Here is a 15,251-nt window from a genome sequence, read left to right as displayed (position 1 = left end):
TAGATAGTTTCCTGTACCTCAAACCAACTGGCTGCATATGAATTATCTAAAACTCTGTGTCTGGCAGCTCTTTTTGATAATTGATTTGAACATGATCAAAATGATTCCCAAGGCCTTGGGGAATTTAGCTTTATGACAGGAGAGCTTTTTGTCAAAGTATTCTGTGTCTTGAATAATTAAGGACTATGGAAGGAGGGAATTTTTTCAAATATGAAGCTTTATTTTTTTAGGGTAAAAACACATATTTATCTTCCAAATATATTTCCTTTTGGATTATGGGTTTAAAGATTAATGTATGAGCTAAAATAGCTTTAATACAATATTTGTTACAACAGTAGTCATCAGGAATTAGTGTACTTAATACCTCAAAGCTACAAAGTGTGGTAGTATCCTTTGTTGCCCAAATGAGTTAGTAAAGAAGAAAGTCCAGTAATGTAAAGATTCAAAAAAATAAAACAGCTTCAAAGCTTTTGTGTCCTATTGTATTCTGTCAGGAGATGAATTAAGTTTGGATGTTATGAAAGTGTCCCTGATATTTGATGCTTTGAAGAAATTGTGTATTCTATTAGGAAAATTAGGCTCTTTTAATGGTTTTTCTCTTCTGACAACTAGGTGTTTGATGAAAGAGCAGCAAACTTTGAAAACCATGCTGCTAGACTGGGAGCTACAGCAGAAAAAGCAGCTGCAGTTGGAACGGCAAATAAAACTACTGTGGAGGGCATTCAGGCAACGGTGAAATCAGCAAGGGAACTTACCCCACAGGTTTGCTTCCTTAGTCTCGAAAGGCTATTAAAAGGGCTGGGGATGACTTCTGTGGAATGTGCTTAATGCTTCTGTTCTCAGAGAATGATGTTAATACCAGCAAAGAACATAGTGCTGACACTCTTAAAAGGGGAATGACAAATATTTGTGTGCGTGATACCAAGTAGAACAAACTGATTAAATGACATGTCTTATTCTTCAACTTCTGGACACAAGTGTTAGTGACTTACCCTTGAAACAAAATTACTTTGAGGCTTAGTAAAATATTTAAGTGGAAAAAAACACTCTTTAATATTTTTTTTCCAAATTAAACTTCCGCCTAAAGTTTTGGTAGTGTAATAAGTATTGTACTTTAGTGCTTTCAAGAAGTGTTTTTAAGATATATTACCATCTAATTGAAGTTGCAGTAAAGAAGTATTTATGTCAACAAATTCCAGAAGCATTGTAAATCTTCAAGCAGCTAGATGTTGAACTAGAATTAATGAACTAGTATTCCAAATAAGGGGCTACACATCCAGTCCTGAAAAAACAAATGCATTTTCAAGAATATGTGTGATGTCGTTATATACTGATACTTCCATAATTTAAAATGTTTTCCATTGGCAGGTAGTATCAGCTGCTCGTATCCTCCTGAGAAATCCTGGAAATCAAGCTGCTTATGAACATTTTGAGACGATGAAAAACCAATGGATTGATAATGTAGAAAAAATGACAGGTAAAGCAGGAATTTCTGTTGAAGATTATATTTGTGGCTAGCTAGCTGGTATAGATTTTTTTCCCCTGTTCTGTTTGGATTGATGAAACATGTGTAACAGTAATGACTGATTAAAAAAAGAAAGAGGAGAAGTGGGAATGTGCTCTCTTGTATTCAGAAATCTGTGTACGTTACAGCGTAAACAAAATAGCTTGCTTCATAAGTGTTAATTTTGATATGTAGGGAAGCAAATTCAGCTTTAGTTCTTTTGTGGGAAAAACAATACCATTACTTTTTATTGTGATTGCTATTCTAGCAGTATTATCACTGTAGCAGCTTAAGGGTTTTTTTCTGAATAATCTTGGCATGTTGAACAAGGACAGATAATTGAGGGTAAGAAAACATGTTCAAAATGATGTAACAGCTTGATTAAAGCAGTGAATAAAACAAAGCTACTGATCTACTGAATCTTGCCGAGACACTTAATGTTTCAATCCTTCCAAAGTGCAGATTCTTTGTGCTGGTCTGCTAATTTCCTGACTGTGTACTACCTCCTTCTCCATCCTCATAATTAAATTGTGGGTATTTTAAATCTTACTGCCTTGTCACTATATATCACCCTTAAGTAATAGCACAGACAGAGGGATATTTCCTTTTGAATAAATGGAAGAGGTACAAAAAGTACTGAATATGCTTAAAGAAATTTGGTGGGAGGAAGGAATCTCTGCTGCATATACTGTGTAAGCCTGTTCTTGACCCAAGCAACATTCCACAGTAGGCGAGTAAGAGCTTGGGATGTCATTAGTGGGAGCAAGGTTGACCATGGTTACTGTGATAGAGGTACCACATAATCAGAAGTAAAACTGTAGTAATACATTTGGTCTGATTTCCATGCCCCCTTCTGTCCGTGTCTGTCCGTGTCATCATTGTGGTTCCCCCCCCCCCCCCCCCCCCCCCAGTTAGGAAATACTAACTTTTCTGATTGTGAATACCAAATGTCACTTTCCATAGATGAAACTAGAATATTAATGTGTTTAACTTTTATTTTAGGGTTGGTGGATGAAGCCATTGACACTAAATCTCTGCTGGATGCATCAGAAGAGGCTATTAAGAAAGATCTTGATAAATGTAAAGTTGCGATGGCCAACGTGCAACCTCAGATGCTGGTAGCTGGCGCCACCAGTATTGCTAGACGAGCAAACCGCATCCTACTGGTAGCAAAACGGGAGGTTGAAAATTCAGAAGACCCCAAATTCCGTGAGGCTGTTAAAGTAGCCTCTGATGAGCTAAGCAAAACTATATCACCGATGGTAATGGATGCTAAAGCTGTGGCAGGAAACATTTCTGACCCTGGTAAGGATTCAGTCAGCGGATTTCAAATGTATTGTACTGGCTGAAGATAATGTGAAGTAGTGCTCGTTTCGTCTTGTTACAGCCGTGTACCCCCTTTTATGCAAATATTGTGTACACTTAAATCCCAGAATGGTGAAATTAAGGTCACACCACTAACTGCTGAATCCTGCTCTTTTAAAATGCAATCAAAGACCTTTGGCATGTTCAAGGGAAAAAGATTCAGCATTCTAGTTTATTATGTGATTTCATAATCTTTGTTAGAAGTATTTGTTACTAGTTGTCAGTAGTGCTACTTTATATAACAAAATATTACATAATTTCTTTTATTCTAAAAGTTGTTTTGGGAATTACTTTGGGTACTGGTAGTGACTATTACTCAACCTGGGCTTTATTTTATGCATGTTGCATATGACACTAATATTTCAAACGTAAATCCACTGTAAACAATTTGGTACTTTTTAAACATTTGTTTTTCACAGATATAAGTGTACTCAGCATAGCACATTATAGAAGTAATTTTTTGGGGTAGTGTTGCAGTTCTAAATATTACAGAATGCTATTAAACTGGTAATGGGATTTTTTGTTCAGGTTTGCAGAAGAGTTTCTTGGATTCTGGATACAGAATTCTGGGAGCTGTGGCCAAAGTCAGAGAAGCCTTCCAGCCTCAGGAACCAGATTTTCCGCCTCCTCCTCCTGACCTTGAGCAGCTTCATGTAAGTGCAGCATAGTTTGTAATACAATACACAGTTGTCACCGACATATGGAATCCACACTGAAATTAATCGAGTATATTTTCATTCCTTAGCAATAAAATGCATTGTCTGGCCAGCCATACATACAAGTAACCTTAAGTCTCAAAAATACTAATTCAGCTTTCAAAAGAAGAGATTAAAACATAATATTTCTTGAAAAACTGGAAAAAAGCATGAGGTCATGAAATCATGTCTTGCCATGACACCATCCTTTACTCAATCTGTGTACTATTTCATTGCACTCAATAAATTTTTGCCTTTCTTAGCTGACTGATGAACTTGCTCCTCCAAAACCACCACTTCCAGAAGGTGAGGTTCCTCCTCCCAGACCACCACCACCTGAAGAAAAGGATGAAGAATTCCCAGAGCAGAAAGCAGGAGAAGCTATTAATCAGCCCATGATGATGGCTGCTAGGCAGTTGCATGATGAAGCGCGGAAATGGTCTAGCAAGGTAAGAAGTTACGTGTTATTTTTAATTTTTTTAGGATCAGTGCATTTGGTCCAAAGTCAGTTGTCTCAATGACAGAGAAAGTCTTTTATAGACCAAAAAGTAAAACCACTGCCATAGGAGGAATTAGAAACCCTTTCAAGTTTGGAGTGAACTAGGGTCAACTGTTCTAATACTCAGGATTGCTAGAATGCTTTATTAACATACCTCTAAACACAAATATGCCTTGTATGCTAAGCTGTTTGTGATCCTTGATGCTAGTATTGCCTAGAGAGCCACTAATACTTATGTCTTTCTAGGCTGACAAGCTGATTGCTATATTTAAGTGACTTTGAAAGGTCTGTATGGATGTTGCAGATGCCAGCTGCAGGAATCATGAGCTGGTTTATTTTAATTCTGGAAGGAGCTGCAAGTTACTTTGCAGTTAATCTGGTGCATTTATGATTGGAAAAGTGACTGTATATAGATGGCCTGGTCTCATTCTTTTTTTGTAGTGAGTCACATGCTATCAAGGCCAAAATCCTTCATTTCCTTACCATTTCAGTGCTATGACAAAGCAGTGTGAACGTGTCATTCTTACAAATGCTAATATAATTTTTCTTGCTTTCCCCTCAAAAAGCTACATTTTTCCTGTGGCAGCAACTGAGTAAAAACTTCTGAGATTTAGGCTTCTGCAGGTATAAATTAAAGGTCAGAATTTGGCTGTTAAAATCTCCACCTTTTTTTCTCCACCAAATTAGGTGGTGAATGAGAAGATAAACTTCAGTAGCTTACAGAATCAACTTCAGTGCTTTGTGCTTAAGGAACATCCATTTTGGAAGTATAGATAAAATACAAGCGAAGTTCTTCAAATCTGTTTGAGTGTCTCTTCCATAAAATGAAAAGCTCTCTTTTCCCCATACTTCTGGATATACCAAATACATATTTGTATTACTAGAGGGATAGTAGCGGAATGTATTACTCATCTCAGAATGTAGTTTTGAGGCCAAACCCCTTAATTTCAGCTTCCTAAAAGTATTTTGATGTTTGAATTCCAAAATGGATAACTAAACAACACACAATAGGTAACAAAATGCTTTTACTATGTACATACTGAATTACGTATACGTACTATATACATTTTAAATTAAATAGTGCAACTGTTAAAATATTTATCAAAGCCAAGCAGCAGACCTTAAAACTCCTTGCTGATTGTGAGATTAGTGTCTTTAGATGATAAAACACTATTTTCATTGCTGTTTCTTTAATTTGAGACCAACAAACCAGTAAATTAGCCTAGCATTTGTCCTTGTAATTCTTTTTAGCAGTCCTGTTTTAGCAATAAGAGTACAGTTATTTTGACAGTATGTTTTGGGGGAAGAAGTATTTAAAACATTTTTGTAGTCTCTGAAGTCACTTACTGGGTGGAAGAGGGATCAATGAACAGTGCTACTGAGGAATATGGGTTAGACCTGGAAAGACATAAATATAAGGTCTTGTCTTGCTCATACTAAATCACAATAGACTGTGTCAACTGTCTTCTGCTTTTTCACCTAATTAAGTTAGTCTACTGGTACTTTACCATGGGACGCTTGGGGGGGGTGAGCAACGTTCTTCATTCTTGTAAGATGTAAAATTGATTTGATTTTTCTCCTTCACACAAAATCCTCTTCACTGAGTGGATTCTGGGCTTTTATGTATTCCTTTTTTCTCATGGAGCACAAACTGAACACTGTCTATTGCTTTAGCTTTCCTTGCCTTTCCCCTTCATTCGGTTAAAACAGAGAATGAGGGATATTTGGAAACTTTTCATTAGATTAAGACTTAAATAGAAGTTGTCTTTGAAGATGAGTTGATTTGGAAGTATATAAAAGTTACAACTTCCTTCCAAAACCTCTGTGTATTTTCATTGGTGTAGAAATTATTTTTATAAAAGGCTGTATTTTAAGCAAAATAGTTGGAAATTGTCGTGGTTTAACCCCAGCCAGCAGCTAAGCACCACTCAGCCGCTCACTCACTCCCCCCCATCCAGTGGGATGGGGGAGAAATTGGGAAAAAGAAGTAAACCTCCTGGGTTGAGATAAGAACGGTTTAATAGAACAGAAAAGAAGAAACTAATAATGATAACACTAATAAAGTGACAGCAGTAATGATAAAAGGATTGGAATATACAAATAATGCACCATGCAATTGCTCACCACCTGCCAATCAACACCCAGCTAGTCCCTGAGTGGCGATTACCTGCTCACACTTCCCAGTTCCTATACTAGATGTGACGTCCCATGGTATGGAATACACTGTTGGCCAGTTTGGGTCAGGTGCCCCGGCTGTGTCCTGTGCCAGCTTCTTGTGCCCCTCCAGCTTTCTCGCTGGCTGGGCACGAGAAGCTGAAAAATCCTTGACATTAGTCTAAACATTACTTAGCAACAACTGAACACATCAGTGTTATCAACATTCTTCGCATACTGAACTCAAAACATAGCACTGTACCAGCTACTAGGAAGACAATTAACTCTATCCCAGCTGAAACCAGGACAGAAATGTATAGTTTTTGGTAAGAATGGTTTGACTTCTATCACACTTGGCTTTAGTCAAAGAAATACAGTTAGCAAACTTGTAGAATGTTTTTGTATTGAAATGCTGCTATATTGTAAATGCCTGTATTGTTATACCACTTACCTCTTCCTTGTGATCTATCCTAACACAATATATTTGATTCCTTTTGTTTTTTGAAGGTAATGATACAGCATATTGTAGCAAAATGGTATCATATGCTTCATAATCCCCTTATTCTACTAATTCTGTTTCAGTCTTTAAGAACTGTAATATTCACAGCATTCATAACATTAATTATCACCTCCACTTTTCATAGCCCAATTTTGCTCTTTTCCATGTTATCTGCGGTACTTCAATACTCACTTCTACAGTGTCTCTTGTCCTGCCTTATTTTTTTTTTACTCTACAGAAAGCAGTGTCAGTGGTTTTTCTGTGATCCTGCTGCTATCTCTTCTTAGCACATATATGTGAATGGGCTTCCATACAAAGCTTTCTAGCAGCACAAATACCACAGTCGTCAGCTGCTGTGCCTGCTTCTATGCAGTCAAAACGGCTTTCATTGAAACAGACAATCCATTTGTTTCACCATTGTCTTGCCAGAAAAATGTTGTTCTGCCAGTCAGCTTCTGTCTGTAGAAGCTGTACGCTGCACGTTGCTGCATCTTTGAATTGTAACTTCTTAAATTTTTGATAACTTTCTTTCACAGGTGAAATGTTTGTTTCCTTCTCCTAATCTTGTATTCCTTCCCCTCCTCCCTCTGACCTGACCCTAGAGCTGCATTCTCAGATCCTGAGACACCAAGAGGATGTTTTGGTCACTAAAACAGCTCAGTTCATGCTCTTCTACCAAATTCTGCTTCTTGTACTAACTGTCCCCTGTTTCTCCACCCTTGCTGCCACCTGCAAAGCCTGATGTGACTGTGATTAATGAAGCGGCTGAGGCTGGTGTAGATATAGATGAGGAGGATGATGCAGATGTTGAATTCACTCTCCCCTCTGACATTGAAGATGATTATGAGCCTGAGCTGCTGTTAATGCCAACCAATCAGCTGGTTAACCAGTCCATTCTGGCTGCTGCTCAGTCTCTACATCGTGAAGCAACCAAGTGGTCTAGTAAGGTACTCCCGAGTCTCCCCGGGGACTGATCTGTGTGCATCCAGCAATTTGGAACGCTGACACATTTGCATCACTCTTGATCCCTGCTGGGCCCCGCCATTCTAAATGAATAAGTGTGTCTGCACTTCATTTTGAGGACTGAGAGTGGCTTCACAGGTTTGCTAGATCTGTTTGTCAGTGCCGGATTGAAACTTGATTTGAGTCACTTATTAATATTCAAAGGCTTCCTCTCCCTTTGCATCTGCCTGTTCTTTATGGCAGTTTTCAACTCTAATAGGGGTTGTCTTCCCTCCCCCCATTCTTTTTTCCAATCATTTGGGCTACCTGGGAAGCCATGGTTAATGGTTTCTTAATGACTTCCAGATACAGCAGAGTATACAGCATTCAAGAAGTCATTTAACATGTCTGTTGTGCTTTTGCCTCCATTGATGCCATCAATAAAAATACCTTCCAACAAGGAATGGCTTTGTATGGCGGTGTTTATCAAAGAGGACTGACTGTCTGCTGGCTTGCACTTGGCTGTATTGCAAATGCTGGTCTTGAGAGAATTCTTTTTATGAAGAAGCTGCACTGAATGCTGTTAGCTGCTGAACTGAGACTGTTTATATGAAACCAGTGGAAATCTAACATGAGGTTCAGACATTCACAAGTAGCCTGTCTCTTCTAAGCACAAAAGTTTGCAAGACTGGTCACTTTTTATAGCATGCTGCAAAAAATAAGGTTGGTGTCCCATAACAAACAAAGGTTAGGGGGTATGTGTGTTTGTATATGTATCTGTGTGTATATATTTACATAGATAGATATACTAAACTATTTTAATAAAAAGGGCTTTAAAAATGTTCTTGTCCTTTTCAGATTCTGATGCTTGGATAACTTGTTAGAGGGCTTTGTAAATGACACTGGTCCTAATTTCTTGATCCTCCTATGTGAAAACATGGAAAAGCTTTGTGTTATGTCATTTGCATCCTAACTGGTTATACTAGCAAACTATTTAGCTATTAGGTCATGGTAATGAATAGTTCAGCTTTTTGTGTCACCTGTATCTGTAAAATATCTGGCATATCTTCTTGAATTTGCTAGTACTGAGTCATGGAAGTATGTGCACAGGGATTGAGAGTACATTTGCTAAGTTGGGTTCTGGCTGTGTACTCTTTGCTCCGAACTTCATCGGTCATTAACTGTGGAATTATACCAAGGAAAGAGTGTGCTAATAGTTAACTCACTCTGCTAATATTTCATCCACACAATAGAAATGCTTCATGGCACCAAATAATTCACTTTTCTCTAACAACTTTGTCTACAAAGGTGAATCTAAATATACTAACAGACTACTAACAATTGATCATCTAGGTCTACTTTTTCTTGCACTAGGTTTCTCTCTAGAACAGTCTATAAGAAATTATTTTGCTTGATCATACTTAATTCATGTTTCAAATATTTCTCAAGTATTTCTGTGACTGTAATTTTGATGTACAAGAAACCAGGATTTTAATGTAAGAAATATTACTAGGTTCTTTTTTGAACTATCATGTTCTCTCCTGGAAGCTTTATTTTAAAGGGGGAGATTCTGTCAAAAAGGAAGATTTATTTTCAAGGAATAACTTAAAAAAAATAAATATAAAAATAGTTGCACCTCATTTCCACATTACCTGTGACAGGAGTTTTGTATGTTACAGATTCTTTTCTGTTTATCCTCTAGCATTATAGCAGTGTAGCTGATGCTTTAACAACTTCACTTTCAGATGCCACTGAAAATTTTATGCTCAACTGTTACGACTACACTATTTAACTTAATTAGTGCTATTTGGTTTAACACGCTATTTAGCACACTTTTTTAATTTAAAAAAAGAAAAAAAAAAAAAGCCTTTTTTGAGAAATCTGGAATGTCAAATGCTAATAACGTGCTTTATCTTAAAACCTAGCCAGCAGAGCAGTAACTTATTCTGTGCACAAACTAACACTTTACCACTTCTTTTCCAGTTTTGAAGTGAACTTTCTTCCTGAGTGTTAGGAAGAAAAATGTCAGAAACATACAATTAATACAGATCTTCCCTGTTCCTTGAAGAAATCTCTTCTGTGTTCACAAATGGCTCTTCCATCCCTAACTTCTTGAAAGGGTTGCTACCAAAATGTAGACTACCATTCAGTCGTGACTTCTGTGAAGCTTCTGTCCTGGCACGAACACTAACTTATGTTATTCTCTTCAGGGTAATGACATCATTGCTGCTGCTAAACGAATGGCACTGTTAATGGCAGAGATGTCGCGCCTGGTGAGAGGAGGTAGTGGAAACAAGCGTGCCCTTATTCAGTGTGCAAAGGATATTGCTAAGGCATCAGATGAAGTCACTCGATTAGCCAAAGAGGTGGCAAAGCAGTGCACTGACAAGCGCATTAGAACAAACCTCTTGCAGGTAATGACTTAACTTGTAAATGCCTCATACTTTTTTTTTCTTTCTTTTCCTTCCGTGTTTCTCTTGGTGTGAGTGAGCACAGGAGTTGTGGCAGTAAATCATGTGAATCTTTCCTTGGCTTACAAAGTTTTGTCAAGTTCTTTGTCTGTTTTTAGATCCCATGGCCATATATATTCTGTAAAGTCAGGATTTGTTTACAGGTGAGTGGAAGATGCTAGTGTCCAAAGAGATGTTGAAAAATACTGTGCTATGAACACTGGTCTGTCCTAAGGCTGCATTGCTTTGTATTTCATCTTCTCATTCCCTAGTATCAAAGAATAGCAGCAGAAATACAACACTCCTTAGTTTTCCAGTCTCAGTTGAATAGACATCATCCCGTTCTAACCAAGTAGATCCTTGAGGAATATCTGGCAGAACAGAAAAATATTGGCTCCACCCCAAAAATGCCCAAAGCAAGTAAAATAAGATTCAAGTATCCTACCCATATTTGCCAGAAAGTCTTGAAGATTATAAGATCCCCTCTATGCTTATTCCTTATCTAATAGTAAAACAAAATTTAAAAGTTTATCTGAAAAAAACCCAATAGATAATGTATTTTTTTTAGTTTGCAATGTGAAGTAGTTTTTTTATCCCCATTCTTTAGGTCTGTGAGCGGATCCCAACCATCAGTACACAACTGAAAATTCTCTCCACTGTCAAAGCTACCATGCTGGGCAGAACTAATATCAGCGATGAAGAGTCGGAACAGGTAAGAGGTGTAAAAATTGATGGTAGTGTGGAATTGTTGACCAGTTTTATGGGGAAAAATATACAACATGTAATATCAGATGTGTTGTGGGACCTTGATGTTTGGAAGCTTACCTCAGCTGTTTAGTGATGGTAATTTTATTATAGCACCTTGGTTTCTGGCTGAAAAGCTACAGTTTAATAGAGGAACATCAATCTTTCCCAAGCCAAAAAGCTACTCTGGTTCAAATTTTTGTATGAACAACTAGTTAATTTCCTTGATTTAACAGTAAAAAGTGAGCTAATGAAAGAACTTGCTTCTACAAAGACGGCAGGTTTGACATCGGAGGAGTAGTAACACCATCTGGTGGATTGTAGTGAAAATGTCATCTCCCAACAACATCTTCAGTACTTGTGCAGTTCCGGTAGCTTCCAAATGCATGTTTTCAGTTGAAATCCTGCAGTTTTGGCTTCTGAGAGGGATTATTCTACTTTGAGACACTAAACTTTTATTTAGATTTTGCACAAATATACAGTGAGAAATAGGAAGTCTTTGAGCCCGGATAACACTTGCTGGTTTCCAGAGGTTAGTTGTTTCATTTACTCTCTCATAGTTTAGGTCAGCAATAAACTGACTTAAGATGCTTGTCCTGGGAGTCCTCATGCATAACGGGTTTCCATGCTACTGTCCTGAACATTTACTAATACATTGGAAATTTTTCTTTTCTTGACAGGCAACTGAGATGTTGGTTCATAATGCCCAGAATCTCATGCAGTCTGTGAAGGAAACTGTGAGAGAAGCTGAAGCAGCATCCATTAAGATAAGAACAGATGCTGGATTCACTCTTCGCTGGGTCAGAAAGACCCCATGGTATCAGTAAACACTTGCCACATAAGTATTGTTTTCTGTAACATAAAATGCCTTTTTTTGGAAACAGAAGAGATATATTAACAGCAAAATGTGCTGTATACATGAGCTTAAGATTACCTTATGCTAATGCCCCATTCTAAGGGTATGAATTAAAAGAGATTGCATTTGAAGTGTCTTTGGAACGTGTTTGATACTGAACACCTCAAAATTGCTTCTGACAATAGACAGTTCTTATCCTTTATTTGTTTTGCTTTTGAAGCTTCTTTTCATGAATTCTGTACTCCCAGAAGCACATTTCATTTATGCACTGTATATTCCAGTAGTTTCCATGTGATGATATAAAACATGGACTTCACTTAAGCTTGTGTTGAGAGTCTAGGACACTATTGGTTACTTGGCAGTTTTTTAGGGACAGTCATTGATACAGAAATATTCAACTTTTCAGTAGGGTTTTAGCTGGCTGTTCTTAAACCATGCAGAAATGATGGAAGGTGTGGGGTTTTTAATTAAAAGTGGGGAGGGAGGAGCAGAACAGTTGTAAACTGAGGATTAAAATTCCATGTCTGAAATAATTTTTTTTTTTGCTTTTGATTTTTGCCTGGCAACAGTACTTTAACAAAAACTGGAGCTGTCTTTGTCACCTTCCTGTCACCCTGTAGGTCGGCATTCCAGAACTCGTGTACTGTACTGAAATGCTTTGCAGTGAATGTTAGTGGCACACTGTTGCAGCTTGAGACTTCTGGCTGGAGACCTTAAATTGTGGAACTCTTTCCTTCTTGCTTAATTCAGTAATATATTGACCTGAAAAAATCCTGGTTCTCTTAAGCTAGCTGCATGTCCAGGACCAGAAAATGCCACATGCTGGCTCTTTCCTTTTGAAAATCAAATGAGCACATACAATTATTCTTTTTTTTTTTTTCCCCCTTTTCCCTCCATCTAACATTGTGCCAGCCACTCAAGGTGGAAATTAAAAGATAAAGCTGTTCAGTTAAAAAAGACTTTTTGCCTCACTGCCCTTGTTTCCAACAATGCATAAGCTTTTTGAAACCCAAACACTGCAGGGACATGAAAGCCTTTTTAGGTAGTCCGATGGTTACCAGCAAACAGTGTTTCCTAATGCTAAACATACTAGGATATTTTTACTGGTTTTGAGTTTGGAGGCTCAAAATCTTTTTTTCAAGTTCAAGCAATAGTGAATTGAAAAGTGTTACTGTATCTTTAAAGAAACCCAAACAAAAGCACAAGAATAAAAACCACCCCCCCTTACTAAAATGGACTTGTGATGCTTTTATCCTTCCATAATTGAACATGCCTTCATATATATATATATATAAATATATATATATATAAATTTAATTGTTCCATAGTTTCTTTTGGCATTTGACAGAAAGGAGAATTACTGTTTTGGAATGAGTCTCTACATTTTCAAGGAACACTTGCAGACTTCTGCCCTGATAAGCACTGACCTCATGATGCCCTCTTAATTTGCTGAAAATTGTTGCATGATCAAACCACCTTTAATGGAAGTGCCCTTGTGGAAAAACTGCTCAGTCTTAACACCTGGAAGAAAGAGACACACAACATAGCTGTCCTTTACCTGTCTGCAACAGTTACTCCACACTTGGACTCTTTCCCCTTCACCCTCCCTTCATTGCACTGTAATCTAAAAAGGGAAGTTAAACTGATTATAATACATCTGCCTCAAACAGTCCTTAGCAAGAGAAAGCATGTGTTAGTCTTTAATTCACTCCTTGTGTCTGGGTATCATGAATACATGGTACTTAAGATCTTTCCTTAGTATTCTCTTCCTGCAATTACCTGCAACAGGAAGAGGAAGGAAGTGGTGCCAGAGCCTTAACCTGAATGTCTTGCATTTGGTTAGTTTATACCAGATCTTTAACATAATTGTAATGTAGTAATTTCTATTTAATAGTGAATAACACTGAATAGGTAGGGGTTATTTTTAAGGGATTTTCTAAATAGTCTTCCTGTATTACTTTTCAACGCTCCTCACATTCCCTCTTCCCCAGTTCAGGCTTCTCTGTGACTTTTTTTTTTAATTATCATCACTGTTTAGTTGCTTGACTGATATTAATGCAATATTACTAATGCCTTTAATACATAATTGTATATGCCAAAGATCACTTTTTGTTTATTGAGGAATGTTTGCAGAAAAGTTATGAATCATGGTTGCCTTTGATCTTCTTCCAGAATGTTGGCTCTAATTTCTTGAACTGTTTTGTAGAAGCTAAGATACTTGTCCACCTTATGCAATTACTGCATTTTTGAACACTACTGGTCTTTGGACCTGAAATGCAGCAAAAATTTGAAAAAGACCATGAATGTCACTTAGAAATGTTTTACCACTATAAAACTTTGTTTATAAACAAAATGTATTGTATAGTCTAATGTTTTCAACCTTTCTCTGGTTCTGTTAAAACAATAAAAATGCATTTGTACAAATGTCAGCTTGTGAGCATTAATGATAATGGAGCAGTGGATAACCCAACAAGAAGAGCAAAAAGCTAAAGCAGCTGAAATACTAAAGCAGAACAGTTGTTTCTGCATATTCTGAACAACAGAAAAAAAGTGTGAAGTTTCTCAAACAGGAGAAGGGTAAAACAAGTTGTTTCTGTCTTTTGTACTCATAGAACTAGTATTTAAAGAACTTACTGGAAGCTGTGGTCCAGTGGGAGAAAATGGGAGTTTTTCCAGAGGTCTGATGGTCATCTGTTCTAGTAGCACTGAACAAGGTTCTGAAAACTTCTGAAATGGGATTTGCCTGATCCTGTCAATAAGGGAAAAACTGCTACTCTGGCCAACACCTCATAAATCTGAATTTTACTTCACAAATTGAATGCAAGGGTGGTTAGCATGGAATCACTGTCCTGTTTCCTTCTCTCCTTCAGAGTAAGAACCTTTTATAAACACTTTTTCTTGCTAAAAACTTCTACCAGCACACATAATGTTTTGACTTTGTGGAACCAACATTTATTGGTGCTGTAGGACCACATATAATCCCACAGTGCCAGAAGGCATCTGGGATTTAGTAATAATAGGTAAATTTCAGATTTCATACTATTCACACAGCTTTCTCCATATCTGAGGGACGATGAAAACTCAAGAGACAATCACCTTTGTCAGCACTCCCAGAGCTGGACATCTAGAGAAGCGGAGATCAGAAGTTGGCAGTACTAACTCCTCAATAATGATGTCCTCTGAGCTGTACTAACTGTACAGGTGCTGGTACAATTTTTTTAAGTGGGAGAATATGAACATGGCCCCCCACCTCCCTGCAGATTCTGCAGTTGAGTTTCCTGGGTTTGCAGAAGTGGCAGGAACCAGCACACCTACAGCAAAAGGTATAAGCCTCACTGTTTCCCTGATGAAAACCATCTTCATGTTCATTCATGTTCAGGGTGGTCTCCTACCAGGTGAGTGTAATTCTTGTTGACAGTGACTTCTGGTGGTGTGCTGTCAAGTATGGATCAAAGCTTTTCCAGAGGCAGAAGCTTTGTATGTGCTTCCCTGGTGCCCAAGTTACAGAAGGTTGGTAAGGCTTGTTCTGTAACATGCTGAAGG

The 15,251-nt window shown here is 37.6% G+C and overlaps 1 protein-coding gene across 4 annotated transcripts in view; it reads left to right on the top strand.

Moving 5' to 3' along the window:
• The window catches only part of VCL (vinculin), a 66,624-nt gene extending 52,487 nt beyond the window's left edge, over positions 1-14,137 (top strand). For 3 of the 4 annotated variants that reach the window (XM_049810302.1, XM_049810301.1, XM_049810303.1), the window contains 8 exons: positions 613-762; positions 1,369-1,477; positions 2,507-2,809; positions 3,398-3,522; positions 3,828-4,013; positions 9,869-10,072; positions 10,716-10,820; positions 11,533-14,137. In XM_049810302.1, the coding sequence (XP_049666259.1) occupies positions 613-762; positions 1,369-1,477; positions 2,507-2,809; positions 3,398-3,522; positions 3,828-4,013; positions 9,869-10,072; positions 10,716-10,820; positions 11,533-11,679 (1,329 nt within the window). In that variant the 3' untranslated portion in view covers positions 11,680-14,137. Of the gene's footprint in view, positions 1-612; positions 763-1,368; positions 1,478-2,506; positions 2,810-3,397; positions 3,523-3,827; positions 4,014-7,453; positions 7,664-9,868; positions 10,073-10,715; positions 10,821-11,532 lie in introns of all 4 variants that reach the window. The other variant, XM_049810304.1, reaches the window with a different exon arrangement.
• The last annotated feature ends 1,114 nt before the right edge of the window (positions 14,138-15,251 follow it).

The sequence above is a fragment of the Accipiter gentilis genome, chromosome 9 (genome assembly GCF_929443795.1).
Source record: "Accipiter gentilis chromosome 9, bAccGen1.1, whole genome shotgun sequence".
Taxonomy (NCBI): Eukaryota; Metazoa; Chordata; class Aves; order Accipitriformes; family Accipitridae; genus Astur; species Astur gentilis.
The sequence above is the reverse complement of the archived record's forward strand: the minus strand, read 5'-3'. Positions and strand labels throughout refer to the sequence as shown.